Source organism: Microtus ochrogaster, unplaced genomic scaffold, assembly GCF_000317375.1.
Source record: "Microtus ochrogaster isolate Prairie Vole_2 unplaced genomic scaffold, MicOch1.0 UNK70, whole genome shotgun sequence".
Taxonomy (NCBI): Eukaryota; Metazoa; Chordata; class Mammalia; order Rodentia; family Cricetidae; genus Microtus; species Microtus ochrogaster.
This window is the reverse complement of record NW_004949168.1, coordinates 768,969-785,349: the sequence shown is the minus strand read 5'-3', so window position 1 is coordinate 785,349 and position 16,381 is coordinate 768,969. Positions and strand designations below refer to the sequence as shown.

The window sequence follows — 16,381 nt, the reverse complement described above, 5'->3', positions numbered from 1 at the left end:
AAGAAATTTTGAACATATATTGTCAAGGATCACTTAGGAAAAATCCTTGGAAGAAGCAAGCTGTTAGAAACGGAGTAGTTATCTCTACCTTGAGGTTTGCAGTCGTGTTTAGCCACAGTGTGACTTCTACAAGTCTGCCTTGCTTGCTTGTGGATCAGGCACACATAGTAGCACTCCAGCACTGCTGTCACCCCTGCTGTGACTGAGTCCACCCAACACTCCATTGCCTAATAGCACAGTAAAGGCCCGTGAATGATGCTCTCACTTGAGAAATTTATGAAAAATGGCGATTTCTGTCCATCAACTTGTTAGCACATTTTGACTCATCTGTAACTTTTATGGATATCCTTCTTAACACTAAGACATGACTTATTGAGGAAACCTATCCAAACCCCTCCAACTTTTAAGAACTAGTTTTTTTGTTTTTTTTTTTTTTATTTTCGAGATAGGGTTTCTCTGTGGCTTTGGAGCCTGTCCTGGAACTAGCGCTATAGACCAGGCTGGTCTCGAACTCACAGAGATCCGCCTGCCTCTACCTCCCAAGTGCTGGGATTAAAGGCGTGCGCCACCATCGCCCGGCCTTAAGAACTAGTTTTAAACCCCATATTCCCCTAAAAAAAAAAAATGCCTGTAACACAGTACATCCCATGAGGCCTTTGCTTCAAAGGTGTAATACAGTCCTACCAAATCTGATGAATCAAGTATAGGCAATAGATTAAAATTTAACTTTTGACAAAACCACCAGAGCCTATTGTCTTTGTTATCAAAGTTTATTACTGGGATCAGCTCCTATTTAGTGGAGAGTAGCAGTCTCAGTGTGCTATGGTAATTTTCTGGTTAACTGTTATTCTGCTAAACAGCTGTACTGGGGCTGTTCAGCATAGATCGTCTTCAGCCAGTGAAGGAGAACTCCCAGAAGACCCTGGCAGCAGAACCATCACTCTAGGAAAGTTCCAGTGCTATGCAACCTGTAAGGCATCTCAGCTGATGGGATTTTCTACTTTGTTAAGATACCTGGCTTCTATGTGGAAAGCCCAAGATGGCATCCTTTAAGCTCCCAAGCAAGAGAAAGAAAGTCGGGAAAGAGGACAGGGAAGGGGGGAAAACCTGATGGGATGGAGAGTAACAGCTGTCATGTGGGGATGACAGGGCAGCACAGGCAGCCAATCAGAAACAATTAAGATGTCTGTTCATTCGGATCTTAGAAGTCATTCTCATGTGTTTGGAACTCTGACAAACTGGTTAAAACAGATCAGAAAAGTGGACAGCAAACAGGTAAATGCGCACCTGAGCAGAAACTGGTAAAGATGCCATGCACAGTGGACAGTGTCCACACGAGCTGAATGGAAGAGGAAAAGTGGTTACAGCAACCTGTTGGGCAGATGGAGTATTTTGAATGACAGATCTAGCAACGGCTTTGTCTATGAAGTTCTGGTAGAATTTTTGTAGCATAGATAGCTTTGAAGGAATGTTTTTCTTAACAGTTGACTTACACAAGAATGCAAACTACTATTGTGGAAAAAGTCAATGACTCATATCTATTTTTGTGAAGTCTGAAAGCAGCTGTGGCTCAAGGCCCAATCCCTCCCATGCCCTTTAGATTAAAATATTAAAGAAATTAACCAAGTATGAGTCAGTGGGCCTCGTTCTGTGTAGACAGCAGATGATTTAGAGACTTCTGCAAGCAGCCTGAAGAGCAAAGGCTCATATACCAAGGGTTGCCTCAATAGTTCGGAAAGTAGAGTCATCAACCCTAAAAAGGTCTAGCTGCCGACCAGATTAGGAAGGTAAGTCTAACAGCATCATTTATTTTAAACTCTCATCTTCCATACTAACCTAGGTTACCTCTAGAAAAGCCATCTTCCGGCACCAAGCCAGTGTTTCAATTTTGTGGTTAATAATCTCATTCCCTCAGTGACATGTGTAAGAACAGCAGTACAGCAGTGATGGCTTTCTACCAGAGCTTTTCTGTAGTCTTGACCTGTGTGGAGTCAGGCTCTAATGGAGCGTCTGCAAAGGTTTATACTTGAGGTTTCTGCTCCAAAGAAGAGACACGAGAGCTGTGGTGACGTGGCGCATCTTGGTGATGAACATTCTCTTCTCCAGGAAATATCTTTGTCCATTTGTGTTTACAGGCTTCTATAATGAGCAGAGGAGACAGCTCCCAAATGAGGAACGGGACAGAATGTTGTTCTAAGCTTGTTGGCTGACACCAGATGGGATAGGGTGGGTGGGGTTGTCTTGAAATGAGATGCTCAGGCTGCTGTCCAGACCTGAGATGTTCAGAGCCTATTGCCCCTTTCGGGCCCTCTGCAGCCATCTTCTTACAAGTGCTTTTTTTCTTCCAGGTGCTTCTATCAGTTTCATTTGCTGGAAAACAAGAGAACCTAAGTATGAATTAGCTTAGATTCCTGGATATTTCCTAACTTTAAAATATAGCATTCTATTCCATGACAGGTTGTTTTAATGCCCGTTGTGTATCCCTATTTCCATCACTCCCTGATGGCATCTGGAGGAGCAGAAACTCATGCTGACTGGGCTGAGTACCTGTGTGCACAGCTGTGGTTTAGCATCGTTTCCTGCCCTCTCCTCTTCCAGGACAGGTTCTGATTGTGTTCCTCGAGCGGTACATTGCTTAGAAAATTACAAATGTTTTCTAACAGAGGGGAAAAGCAAAAATGAGAAAAGACAAAACAACTACAACTACAGCTGCCAGTGGGGGCAGCAGAGTGAGCAGTGGGGAAGGAGCCTGACTCAACAGGACTTTACAGAGTGGGGGCAGCAGGAGCCCGACTCAACAGGACTTTACACAGAGTGGGGGCAGCAGGAGGAGCCCGACTCAACAGGACTTTACACAGAGTGGGGGCAGCAGGAGCCTGACTCAACAGGACTTTACACAGAGTGGGGGCAGCAGAGTGAGCAGTGGGGAAGGAGCCTGACTCAACAGGACTTTACAGAGTGGGGGCAGCAGGAGGAGCCTGACTCAACAGGACTTTACAGAGTGGGGGCAGCAGGAGCCTGACTCCATAGGACTTTACAGAGTGGGGGCATGGGAAGATAGATCTCAGTTATCTTGAATGTAGTTTTATAACTGCTCTACCCTAGGTTTAGGGCTCTGTGTTGAGGGTAGGATGTCAGAGCAGGAAGGAGGTGTATGCCACTAAGAGCCTGTGCTTGGGTGGAGATTTCCATTAGGATTTCAGTTGGATGGTGGGTGGGCAAGTAAAATGTACACTAATAAAAATGTCTTCTTTTTCTTTTTTATAAAGGGAAGGTATGTTAAGATAAGTTTTAGATCTCCTGTTGACGGGCCACTTTCCTTTCCAGAGGCTGTAGGTGGAAAATGAGAATGGGTGGTGTCTGCGCTTCCCATGTGTCCCCTATTCTGGTATTCTCCCGCTCACTCAAGGTGTATAGGGCTGTGTGGGCTTTCCAGGTAGGCATGCCTGGCTCCCATCCCTGCTTTCTTCCTAAGTCGCTCCTCTTCTGCTTCCCCCTTGATCACCTGATGACCTTAGGGCCTTAAACTTCACTCACTATAGTACTATTTCTAAAGATCAATTTTCAAATAAATTTATTTTTGTGTGTTATGTGTGAGACTGCACAAAGATGTGTACCATATGCATGCAGGTACAGGCAGAGGCCAGAAGAGGGCACTGTATTCCTTGGAACTGGAATTCCCCTGGTTGTGAGCTGTCATGTGGGTGCTGGGAACTGAACTCTAGTCTTCTGCAAGAACGAACAGTAAGCACTCTTAACTGCTGAGCCATCTCTCGAGCCCAAAGATTTATTTTTAATTATATATACTGTGTTTCTGTGTAGAAATGAGCATGTGACTACAGGTGCGTAGCAGGTTAAGAGGTTCCCTGGGTCTCCTGATGCTGGAGTCACAGGTGATTGTGAGCTGCATGATAAAGGTGCTGGGAACCAAACTCTGGTTCTTTGCAAGGGCAGCACATTCTCTTCACCACTGAGCCAGCTCTGCAGCACTTTCAAGACTGAATTAACACTTTTCAGACATCTGTTGACAATAGGAACTGACTGTAATGGTTCACACCAGCTAAGTTCCATGAGACTAAGATGATGTTTTAAAACTCTCAACATTCCCTAGAGGAAAGCAAACAATACATATTATTATCTCCCTGGTGGGCATGGGATGATCACCCCAGGACACAGAACTGAGGCTCAGAGGCACTAAAGCAGGCTCCACTCTCTCCCTGGGTCATGGTCCCACAGATCAGCAACAAGCAGTGCAACTATGTTAAGTAATGCAAGCACACAGACCAGCCATAAAAGTTCAGAATTTTTAAGAGAAGAAAGTTATCTTCCCAGACAAACTTTGTGAATGGAAGGAACACTATTGGACCAAGTAACTTTCTGCAGTAGAACTGCTCTCATGTTTAGTGTTCCGGCAGCTCCTTGTTCCCCTTACCCACTAGAGAGGTGTTCCTGGATCCAGGCCCCAGAACAAATACCAAAGAGAGAATGTTGATGACCTGTTGTCTACACTGTGGCATGGCAGGCTTTTTTTGAACAGAACTGGAAAAGAGAGACTCGTGACCAAAAAAAGGGTGAGTGCTAGACATGACCGGGGCATCAGTGATGGTGAGATCTGCTGGCCAGTTACCTCAACTCTTTCCTCAGTGGACTGCCACACTTTCAGGATCACATTCTTTTGGTGGTTCTCTGGAGAGCTCACTATCAATTTCCCACAGAACGTCATCTTCCTCCTCTAAGTTGCTGGAGATGTGGCACTTTCTGAACCCCTGGACAATTGATTCACTTGAGATGCTGTTCCATGCCATCATGACCCACTCCAGGAAGAGGCCCAGCGGTGGCTTCTTAGCATTTCCAGTGGGGCTCAGTGCCAGGTTCCCCGCCAGAAGCCAGTTGTAATACTGGGCCCGGACACTGTCATTCAGAGGCTTGTAGACCACCATATCCAACACCTGCAGCTGTGACGTCAGACCACCTGGGATGATCACCATGTCTGTGTTCATGCTTTCCATGGAACTCTTTACCGAGTCGGTGGCATGACACCGGAAGCCATTCAGGATCAACATCCCTCGTTGTTTGGGCACAGCTCCAGTCCTCCGTTTCCACACAACTTCCAACCAGTCTTGCATCAAGTCCTCAGTCATCCACCCATAGCGGTGGCAGCGGATTTCCATGCCACTGGGGAACTTCCCAGGGGGAATATATGTTCCCCTCAAAATGACGTATGGGGGTAACTTCCTCCCATCAGCCAAGACACCCAGCATGGCTGTGATCTTCAATTTCTCCCTACCTGGTGTCTTGACCAGGACAGGCTTTTCACCCTGATTGTCTACAGTCACTCTAGAGGGCACTTCTAAGCAAATGGGGGTCTCATCTGCATTGCCCATCTGTGCTACTTCATAGTCATGCGTCCGGCGCAGAGCCAGCACGCTCTGCTGGTAAGTGATGAGCTTCTCAGTCAGGTCCTCGGCCAGGTGCTGGGGAACCGGCACTTTATGCCTCAGAGAGAGGTCATACCTTCTCATCATTCTTCTACACCAGCCCAGACTTGCCTTGAATCCTTTCTCTGGAATGTTCATTTCCTGGGCAATTTCAAGAGCTTTCAACTGCATTGCTTCCCTGGTAATGGGGTCCCCTTTGGCCTGCATATATCTGACATACTCGGCAACACGCTGGTCCACCAGAGCAAACCTTCCATTCTTAGGGCCTCGGAATGCCCGCCGCATGGCATGGGCATTTTGGAGCTGTGGCTTCACTTTTCGCCAGTCTCGAACATTTTTTTCCAATACCCCAAACTGCTTGGCAGCCTGACAGTTGTTGGTGCTTTCAGCATACTCCACCACCATCAATTTGAACCCAGCATCGTAGCTGCGGCGCATGCCCCTACTGAACTGAAACCTGCTAGCCAAGTCATCAGCTGAGAGGTCACACCCTGGGAAGCCCAGGGCCATGTAGAAGGGGTACCCCTCACTCCATTCAGGCAGCTCAGCGATGTCCCGAGGCAGATGCCAAAAGCTGTTGAATTGCTGAGGTTGAGGGAAAGGGGAGGTGGCAGTCACTGGGCTTGCCCAATGTGGAGTGTTAAAGTCGGATTCTTCATTTTCTAGAAGATAAATAAGAAGGGCAAAAATAATGCCATGTTTAATCTGGCACTCATAAAAGTGAACCAAAAGTTTAACAAATAACCCAGACTAAGTCCTTATCTATGTCCCATTAGCATGGGCTAACCAAATCTTATTTTCACAGTACTTGAGCAAAGAGACCATAGATGCTATGAAATATAGCACAGCCACCAAGCTATGAAGTGACGAGAGAACTTTCAGTGGGAACTGAATACAGGTACTAAACCTGGAGCAAATAATATCAGGACCACGTTTGGATGAAAACAATGTTTATGTGTGGGCCTGGTGGTGTAGACCTGTAATCCCAGCTATTTGGGAGGCAAAGGCAGGAGGAGGATTCTCAAGATCAATGCCACACTGTCTCAAAATATAAAGGAAACAAAAAGACAGCTGGGGCCAGAGCTTGCTTATCAGGCTCCATCCCCACTCACACCAGTATCACCCACTGCTAATGTGGATGGGAGCCAAATGTCTCCATATCCCTACCTAATACCACAAATATCTGGACGCACCATGCGCTGACTCACAGCCCTGCAACTGAACTGAACCAAATCAAAATAAAGCAACAAAAACAGACCTACAGCAAAACCCAAGTTAGCAAAATGAAGCCTATACTGCAGACGCCTGGCTCCTGTACAGCACAGATGGAACTGGTTCATCGTACATTTCCATGTGGAAGGTAGTCACAGGAAACGGTTTATCGTGATTACCGTATCTTCCAAAACATAATGTATTATTAAAAACAGCTATCACATGCCATTCATTAAGAGGCATTCTCAACTGTAACATTAGTAAAACAAAAGAAAAACATGTTGTGGAATCAGTGAAATACAGCATTTTAAATCCATCGCAAAGAAAAGCAAATATATTTTGGTAGTCTCAAAATTATGATACATATGCACACACAAATGTGTGTATAAGTATGTGGGTGTGTGTGGGTGCACTAATACACATACTTTTCCCCCTTCTTTTGAGGTTGTCTCATGTAGCTCAGGCTAAGAATGACCTTGAACTTCAGATCCTCCTGCTTCTACCTTCCAAGTGTTGGGACTAAATATATTTTTCCAACAAAATAACTATCCAAATGTGTACTACAGCTCTTACTGGCTTTCCTACCCAGAATGGAACAGGAAGCCTAGAGTAACTAAATCTAGCAGTGTGCTTTGTCCCTCCTCTCATTATGCCTAATTTGCAGAGGCACATGGCATGCTGACAAAGCAGCCATGCTCTCTGGTGTGGACCAAATGCTGTGTCAGCCTCAGGTCACTTCATCCATGCACCATGTGCACATCAAGGTGGAAACTCACAACCAGTAATGAGGAACTGGAGGCCCAGGAGACAGGTCACCAAGTCCATACAGTGCTAAAAAGGGATCTTTGTATTCCAAAGCATACACACAACATTTGTGCCTCACTCCTAAATACACTACAGAATACACACTGAAACCAAAAACCTGGCTTGTTTCCCTTGGGTGTATGCTGAACTGGTTCACGCAGTACCAGCAAAGGTTACTCCCTGGAGCTGCCAGTCATCAGAATTAGGATATTCCTCTTCTCTTTCCAATCGACTAACCACGTCTGGCTTAGGGAATGGGAATTCTGTTCACAGGAAATAAAGCAGGGAAATAACTGTGTATTATGGAGTAAGGAACACCCTCACCCCCACTGAAGAAGACAGGAGCAGAGCTGGGTGATCCTTAGAAACACAAAGGATGGAAAGCACAGTCTAGGCATTCCTGGACCTCTGCTAATGGGAGCTGGTACTGGCAACAGCAAAGTACACTGACTAGCAGGGAGGGTGGGTGGATACAGTCGTTGAAACAATCAACATTTTGGAACCCAACTGATCAAAACTGGGAAATTCTTCCAAATGCTTATACTCTGAGAAGAGGGGTGATGCCACTCTGTGTGTTAGGGGGAGTACTCTTCGGTGCACCCTCAAGTGTCTGAGGACAGCAAAGCTTTCCTTCCCAAGGATACAGTCCTAGATCCATGATGACATTTTGAAGGCTACACTTTTTTTTTATGGTTTTTTAAGTAACGAAAACACTTGGGCCAAAAGAGGACTGTTTTAAGAGCTAATGCAAGGTTTCAAATAGAAAGGCGCCATCTGTATGTCCTGCCCAAATCAAAACCAGGGAATGAAGCTGGCACAGCACGGGAGGAGAGTCCCATTCAGATGAGGAGACTAGATGCAACAGAGAAGACAGAGACAATGATACAGATCTCTGGGTCCAGAGCTTCCCAGAGACAAAGGAAAACAAAGCATTACCCAGGGACAGGACAATCTCATAATTCATCCTCATGACTTCCCGGTAGAGGGCTTTTTGTTGCTCTGTCAAAACTTCCCACTCCTCATCCGAAAAATATACGGCCACCTCATCAAATAGGACTGGTACCTGGAACATGAACAATACTTTCTCAATGATTAGCATGTACAGGCACAGATGTTCACATCTGATAGGCTGTGTCAGACAAGTGGGTACAAGGAAGCCTTCACTCTCACAGGTCAGGGCTCTCACCCAGGGGGAATGGTCTATTCTCACTGCTCTTGGGGACAGGTACGTGTGAGACCTCCTGTGTCCCACCACCACAGCAGCTGCCATCATCAGGGTGGGGGACTCTGGGCATCGTCTCCTCAGAGACTGCATGAGATCTGCTCACAGTTCACCTGGGACTCCAAAGTCAAGACTCAGCCATGCCCTGAATAAATATCCCCATAAAGCTGTCCATCTCATCTTACAACTCTCTATCTCCTAGCCAGAGACGCTACACCGAACAGGATTACTGCTCTCCATGGCATCTCTGAGGATCACACAGACTCTCCTCTTCTGAACGAGGCAACACTCTACACCAATGCTGTCCCAAGGAGAGTCATCTGGAGAAGGCACCTTACTAGGCCCTTCCAATCTAGGAGCAAAAGTAGCAAAGAAGGGCTAATTCGGGCCTCACGTACAGAATGAGATCCCAGCAAAATGGTAGGTAGGCTTTTATGCAAGACTAGGATGCCTGCTCCCTCCCCGATTCTTCCATCTCTTTTTCTGGGTCCCAGAAGGAGGGCAAGCCTTCCTAGCTAAAGGCCAGCAACCAAAACCTCTTACTTTTCCAACTGATTTGCTTTCTTTTCTATTGCATTTTCTTTTGGGGTCATTAGAAATCCTACTCCAAAGCTCATATCTCATGTTAAGAAATCATCAATGAACTTATTTCTGGCATTCTCTCCTTCAAACTTATTTCTCAAAGCTCTATCTTGGGGCTGGGTGATCATATTGTTTCTCCTTAGCTTAGAAAAAAAAAAATCAAGTGTATATGGGGCTAGCGGCCTCTTCAAGATCAAGTTGTCTGTCAGTCACTCACACACTATGGCCTTTCTTCCCTTGTCAACTAGACCCACTTACTACTGTTACCACCAAACTCTCTTCTATATGCAAACACTTGCTGGGAAGGGCCCTATAACTGCTTCTTGATCTCTCCCAATAATCTCACAACAGAGCAAAGATTTCCAGTTTAGTAAGGGCCGTGGGGATGGGCTCAAGGGATCCTCATTTCTAGGCAAAAGACACACAGTCAATAGTGGCAAGGTTGAGACGCGGGCCCAGCACTGTGTGAGTCCAAGGCTCTCACTAGAGAGGAGAAAGCTTTGTCCCAAAGGACTCTCCATCCATCTTACACCTGTATTAACTGCTCATTGTTCCCTGGTGCCTATCTATCTCTGCCCACTATCCCCCTGGGCCCTTGAGGTCCTCTTCTTTCACACCCACCCATCTTCCAAGACCGAGCGCAGGCACACCATTCCCCAGGCTGTACACGCACCTGCACAGCACCTTGATGTCCTGCTTGCAAATTTCTGGCTTGTCACACTGTGCCTTTGTTTCACTTCTCTGCTCATCACTTAAATCTAACTTTGCTGAAAACAGCGTGCAATTACTTTGTTTCCCTAAGCCGAAGATGCTTCCGATAGCCCAGTGGTTCTCAATCTTCCTAACGCTATAATCCTTTAATAATAGTTCCTCATGCTGTGGTTACTCCAAGCCATAAAATTATTTCATTTTTGCTACTTCAAGAACTTTAATTTTGCTACTGTTATGAACTGTAAATATCTGATATGCAGTACATTTGACCCCCAGAGGTATCACGATCCACAGACTGAGAACTACTTCTATAGCTAGTATGCATATACTATATATTGCTGAATGAGTTATTGAGGCAAACATATTACCTCTGAATTTCTCTTCTCTTGTCATACTTGGAACTGTTTTAAAAATTAAAATTTTGTCAATAAACCAAGTCAGCTCTTTGGAGTAAAACTGAACAAAACTTCTTCACATGTGGAACAGCAGGAGATAAGAATGGTGTGGTTCCTAGGCTTTCCTCAGACGTCCTCAATCTGAAAACCAGGCAGCTCAGACAATTTCCAGTCTACTCTATTCCTATTACCCACGATTTTAAACAACTCTCTCTTTGGTCTTTTCACTCCCTTACAAGTTCTAGATCTAGGCCATAACTATTTATAATCTCCTTCTGTTCACTGACAGAAGAATGCAGGCCTAGTTACACCAATCCCTGCAGAGCGGGTAACACATTCTAGACCCGGATAAATGTTGACTAGAGCTGGTGTGGAGACCCATCTTCTAATTAGCACATGGTTAAAGTATCTTCAACCAAGTCCAAAACAAGCACCCAACGTACAATAGAGAGGCCTAGAAGTCTCCCCAGAGCCCTGTGAAGTTGGGGCAAGACTTTGGGTCCTGCTATGCAGGTCATTTATTTGCTCAAGTGCAGCACAAGGTAAGCAGCGCTGGCTGCAGTTCACACTTCAGTCATCCCCCTTGGCCTAACAGTAAGAACCTGCAATTCCTGTCCTTCCTCTCTCACATGATTAAGGACTCATCAAAGGAGTGCTCTCCAGCTTGTGTGCACTATCTTGCTCTTCTGGGAAGCTGGAGTCCCAATCCTTATCTCCGAGGGTAACTGTTCTGTAAAGCACTTTCCTATTTGAGGCTTACTAGAGAGGCAGCACCTGAGAGGAGCTGGAACCACTGTATCAACGGAGCCCTGCGAGGTTAGGCACTGCCCAGGGTATTTCCAATCACGTAAACATATTATCTCTTTGAATTATTAAAATAAGCTACGGATATGGGGACTGCTACTGCTTCCTTATGGCTAAGGAAGCAGTGGCTAAGTAGCTTAGCTGAATTCATACAGCTAGAGTGTGATTCCAAAGCCAGTATTGTCTCAACAGGATACTCTGGCCTTACCAAGGTGACTAGTATGTAATCCTTCCCAACTCTGCTCTATAGAGGCCTATTCCTGTAGACTGATGGGTTTAAGATTCATTCCTCAGGTACTCAGGCCAGCTTTAACTACCCAGCACAGCACATCATGTCCCATCCCCCGACTTTACCTTTTCACACTGCCTGTTTAGGTTCCAGCTTCAGGGTGTCTCCTAGCTCCACCCACAGCCTCTCTTCCATGCCTCTGACCATGCTGTTCTCTTGCCCTCTACTCATCCCACTCATTATAAGGCTCAGTTGAAAGTATATTTATTCTACTTGAAATTGTCTTTCTACTTCCATTCTATTACAGAGCATACTTACATGTGAGTACTTCTTATGAACCATATTAATTATTAAAAAAATGATTTAAAATAGATTCTATTTTCTCTTCTCCTAATGTGCTAGATCAGAGTCTCAACCATATGCTACTGACATTTTGGACTATCCAGTTCCTCTCGGTATGTGCAGGGTACCTTCAACTGCACTGCAGATGTATAGGGAGATCCTTGGCTCAAACCAAGGATGCAATAAAGGCCTCACACCCCAACGTCTACTTTGGGTCACAACAACTAAAATTACCTCCACATACTGCTAAATGTTCCAGAGTGGGGAGGGGCAAAACTGTCCCCTGCTTAAGACTAGGCTTTCTCTAAGAAGCACATTGTCAGGCCTGAGTGAGAATCCTGAGCTGCCCTAGGCTGCTTCTTTTCCTTATGAGACTGGGGGCTGCAGGAAGGCAGGGATTTGTCTTAATGCTGTGCAGTGGCTGTGAATGGACAACTGACTTCCTGGAGCTTCCAAATGCCCAAACCCGAGCCCACCTCTCAAGCTGCCAGGCCCCCTCCTCCAGCCTCCAGCTACTCTGCTTACTTCTTTCCTGGGCAAGGCCCGCTTTTCTCATTTCAACACAATCTCTACTTTGACTACACCCGCTTTCCATACTGCTCCAGCCTCTTTAGATATTCTGGGTTGCTCGATTTAACCTTAGAATCCAGGGTTTCTGCTGCTTTGAGGTCAGAACTAGGGAAGACAGGGTGACAAACGCTAGTGGGTAAAAGGTAGCACAGCTTCAGATTAGTGAGCCCAGAGCCTGGCGATGCCCGGCAGTTTACACACAGACGCGCTCCGCTGGTAGGGCTGCGGCTCAGGAAGCCAGTGGACACAGGGATCTGGGCAGTAAAGCAGGTATCTTTTGGTACCTGAGGTCCTGTAGGAAGGGTGGACTAGGTAATTTGGAAGAAGGGTTTTTCTAGTTTTTTGCCTGCAGTTCTGTGTTCTATGATGAAAGGCTTCCCTTTTATTGGGCACAAAGGACATTATGTATTGATGATATTGATGTTTATATAGAATATAAAACTAAGCAATATCCATTTATTACTTACTAAAAATATTTACAACTCGTGCTTAGTTTCCAGGCCTCCAGTAACTACTGTTAGCAAACACATGTATTAGATACGGTCTCACACTTGTACATTCCCTGGAGCTTAGCATTTCCACTAATACCTGGGGGACACACAGCACTCAGCGACCGGAGTCTTAAAGGTATTTGGTGCCTACAATATCTATGATGCTATTAAGTCATGCACAAGGGAAATGTGTGAATGACAAAGTGTCAGGCAGACAAGGTCTTAGTTTCTGAGACCTGAAATCAGCCTCGGTGCCGGAGGCCCCGTTCCCATCACCACTCCTCCCTCCACCATTCACACTGCCTTTTGAAGCCACAGGGTTTTTTTTCCTCAGGAATGCAAACAGGAGTCTGGGCTACTTTTACTTCCCACATCTGCCCCAGGAGGAGACCTAAGGCAAACCTGGCTCCCAGGCTGGATTCCCACACCCTCTTACTTACCCACGAGCCTCTGGAACCAATCAGTACTTTCTGCATATCTATGGGTGGGCCATCCTCCAATCCCTGGATCCGAACAGCCTCCTCTTGCTCTTCTTTCAGAGTCCTGTCTTGAGGGTAGGCTGGAGACTCCATCTCTGTGCGCAAGATTTAGCAGACAAGCCAGGTGTCAGTGTGAACTCTCAGACCAAGAGGGTAGTTAAGGCGCACACAAACCGGCAAAGCACTGTCTGCTTCCAGCTAGAAGACAGGGATTCAGGGAAAGCGGCTATTTCATCATTATTAGAGGGGCTGTGGGCAGATAATATATTTGGCTAGCTTCAAATACTTAAAGCTTTCTGTGGTTCGGGAAGCCAGACTAGTTATTCCAAACCATTTGTGCAGAAGGACAGAAGTGAGAGCAGCGGACGGGCAAGGAGAGGTTTCAACAGTGCACTGACAGGCCTAAGCTTCCCATTGCCAGTACCAACTGAACCCGGAACCGGGGACAGACGAGAGCGGTGCTGATCTGCTACCAGGCCAGAGTCTGAGTCTAGACAGGACGTTTGACTAGTCAGCACAAAAACTTATCACCTGGATTTTCCAGATTCACAGGCACTGTCTACAGGCCAGTCCAGAAATTTAACAGTCTTTCTTCCTTAAAGGACCCCCCAAAGCCAAGTCCGTGACAGGGAGGGGGGTGTGCCTGGGGGGCGAAGGCCAACCCAGACCTGGCAGGACTCCTCGCCTCTGGGTCGCAAATTCTCTGTACTCGAAGCTTCCTTAGGCCGGTACAAAGAGCTTCCCCTTAAAAGACTGCCGACAACTGCTGGGTGTGTAGGGAGTGTGCATCTCGTGCGTCCCATCTTCCGGGACTTTCGAAGCCAAGATCTTTCCGGAGTTCGGAGTCAGCGTCTCCAATGTTTCCGGAGGCGGGAGGCGGCCTGGGGAGGCAGGAATGCCCGTGAGGTCCCGGGAGCCTGGGCCTGAAGTTGGCCGCGGCCTGCACCCAGCGGCTGGGCGGGAGGTGGGAGGGGCCGGCGCGAAGGTGCCCGCCGCCGCCGTCGCTCCTGCTCACTCCAGCCATCTTGCCCGACCCTTCTCCCGCCGCCGCAGCACACGCTCCCAGCTCGGGTGCCTCGTGCACCTGCGGGGCGGCGACACCCCGCACCGCCCACCTCCCCGGCCGGCCCGCAACAAAGGCGGCGGCGGCGGCGGCGACAGCTGCCATCTGCGGCCCCCGCCCGGCCGCGGCCCAGCTTCCCCCAGACACCAGTCCCGAGGAGAGGCCGCCCCAGCCCCGCGTCCTGCGCGCACTCACCCCGGCCGAACGGGCGGTGTCGCCGCCGAGGGCGACAGGGGCTGCGGCCCAGCACTCACCGCGCCACCGGCTCCGCCGCTCCAGCCGCCCCAGCGCGGCCCCACGCGACCGTGCGAGGACACGTGGTGGGAGGGGAGGGGAGGGCGGGACCGAGGATGTTAGGGGGCGGGGCGTGGGCGATGACGTCAGCGGGCCTCGGCGGTGCTTCCGGTGACCTCGGCGCTGCCAGCCGACCTGGATCTCTCGGGAGCAGAGCGGTCTTCCGGTTGGCTCGATCGTCGCCGCTGAGGTGGGCGTTTGCTCTGCCGGACACCGGTGACCGCTCGGCACAGGCGTCCAGGAATAATGCACTGTGACCCTAGCCCACCGAGGTGCCCAGAACTCTGTTCCTGGCATACCAGAGACGCTATTGACCATTAACTCCCAAGCATGTAATCCCCTGGACGAAGCAGCGGTGTACAAGTTCTTTCGAGTTGTTTGCCTACAACTCTGGAGAATATAGCAACAATTGAAAGACCCTGGTGCTGGGGAGACTCTCACTCAAGTCTCGGGATAACACGACCCCCCCCCCCAGTAACTCATGAGAGACCGTCCTTGCTGCAATCACACGAAGATTGATTGATTGATTGATTGATTGATTGATTTATTTATTTATTTATTTATTTATTTATTTATTTATTTTGGTTTTTCAAGACAGGGTTTCTCTGTGGCTTTGGAGCCTGTCCTGGAACTAGCTCTGTAGACCAGGCTGGTCTCGAACTCACAGCGATCCGCCTGCCTCCCGAGTGCTGGGATTAAAGGCGTGCGCCACCACTGCCCAGCTTCACGAGGCTTTAATTGATGAGACAAGACTCACGAGGCTTTAATTGATGAGACAAGACGGGAACCAGTGCACTGGGGCCGAGACTCACAACCCACGCAGGGGAAGAGTTCGACCCCGAGTGACCAGACCGGGAGAAGGAGTTTTTAAGGGAAGAAACCACAGTCCAGTAATCCAAAAGGGTCATAGAAAATTCCGAAAATCCAGTGTTGGTCACAAGGGGGCAACTCCCTGCCTCTCAGGACCACTCCCAAGGTCATAATCAGCTAGTTCCTAAAACACAGTACAATGACAATCACAAGGGGGAAACTCCCTGTTTCTCAAGATTATAATCTAACTTTATCTTCAGCTAGTTCCTGAAACACAGTCACTAAACTGGCTAATGGTAGATTCCTGATTCTTCTCTTCCTGGTTAGATTTGTGGCTATTTAATTCCTGCTGGGGTGGGGGGGGACCTGGATTTATCCAGGTCTTTCACAATGTTCCAAGAGACCCCGCAACCCTCATTATTCTAGAAGATTCTCCGGTTAGATTTATGTTGGGAGCTTGGTAGCTTGTTTAAAAAAACAAAACAAAACCCCCTGTTGATACTTATGAAACCCCTAGGAGAGACTGAGTTCTACTTGGGGGCTGATTCATAGCTGAGAGGAAGGGCTGTGGATGTGAGGGAATGGAAAAGTACCAAGAGGAATTATCAGAGGTTAAGGGATTCTTGCTAAACTCACTGAACAGGATTCTTGTTGAAAGCAGGCCAGGGTGATCAGATATCAAGGGTGCTAAACTGACCGAGGGGGTTTCTAGCTAAAAACTAGGCTGGGCAAGCCGAAGATGGGGCAGGCACCAAGGCAGAGAGGCCTCTCCCAGGAGAGGACTCAAGCCTAACTGATCAAAGAAATAACCTTTTTTAAAAAAAAAAAAAAAAAGATTTATTTTATTTTAAATTAAATGTGCGTGGTACATATTTATGCCTGAAGGGATAAACAGAATACCCTTGGAGTTGAAGTTAACAGTTTGTGATGAAGCC

At 47.5% G+C, this 16,381-nt stretch overlaps 1 protein-coding gene across 4 annotated transcripts; it reads right to left on the bottom strand.

The window, feature by feature from the left end:
- Positions 1 to 751: 751 nt before the first annotated feature.
- Pogk (pogo transposable element derived with KRAB domain) lies at positions 752 to 14,653 on the bottom strand. Of its 4 annotated transcripts, none has more exons than XR_003376641.1 (5): positions 13,948 to 14,024; positions 13,241 to 13,374; positions 8,391 to 8,517; positions 4,433 to 6,100; positions 752 to 2,370 (listed from the first exon to the last, which is right to left on the bottom strand). XR_003376641.1 is itself a non-coding variant. In XM_026777523.1 (5 exons), exons 2-4 carry the CDS (start codon positions 13,370 to 13,372, stop codon positions 4,641 to 4,643), a joined length of 1,719 nt encoding a protein of 572 aa, XP_026633324.1. In that variant the 5' UTR covers positions 13,373 to 13,374; positions 14,597 to 14,653; the 3' UTR covers positions 752 to 2,370; positions 4,628 to 4,640. The 4 variants fall into 4 exon arrangements, 3 of the variants coding, with proteins under 3 accessions (XP_026633324.1, XP_026633323.1, XP_026633322.1); XM_026777523.1 differs by lacking the exon at positions 13,948 to 14,024 and adding an exon at positions 14,597 to 14,653 and having other exon boundaries at positions 4,628 to 6,100; XM_026777522.1 differs by lacking the exon at positions 13,948 to 14,024 and adding an exon at positions 14,538 to 14,614 and having other exon boundaries at positions 4,628 to 6,100.
- Between the last annotated feature and the right edge of the window lie 1,728 nt (positions 14,654 to 16,381).

Excerpts from the sequence above, each read along its gene's own strand:
- Pogk (XM_026777523.1), bottom strand. The coding sequence starts at position 13,372 with ATGGAGTCTCCAGCCTACCCTCAAGACAGGACTCTGAAAGAAGAGCAA. Across the intron at positions 8,518-13,240 it reads TTGGTTCCAGAGGCTCGTGG|GTACCAGTCCTATTTGATGA; the intron begins GTAAGTAAGAGG and ends TTCATGTTCCAG. Across the intron at positions 6,101-8,390 it reads TGAGATTGTCCTGTCCCTGG|AAAATGAAGAATCCGACTTT; the intron begins GTAATGCTTTGT and ends TTTATCTTCTAG.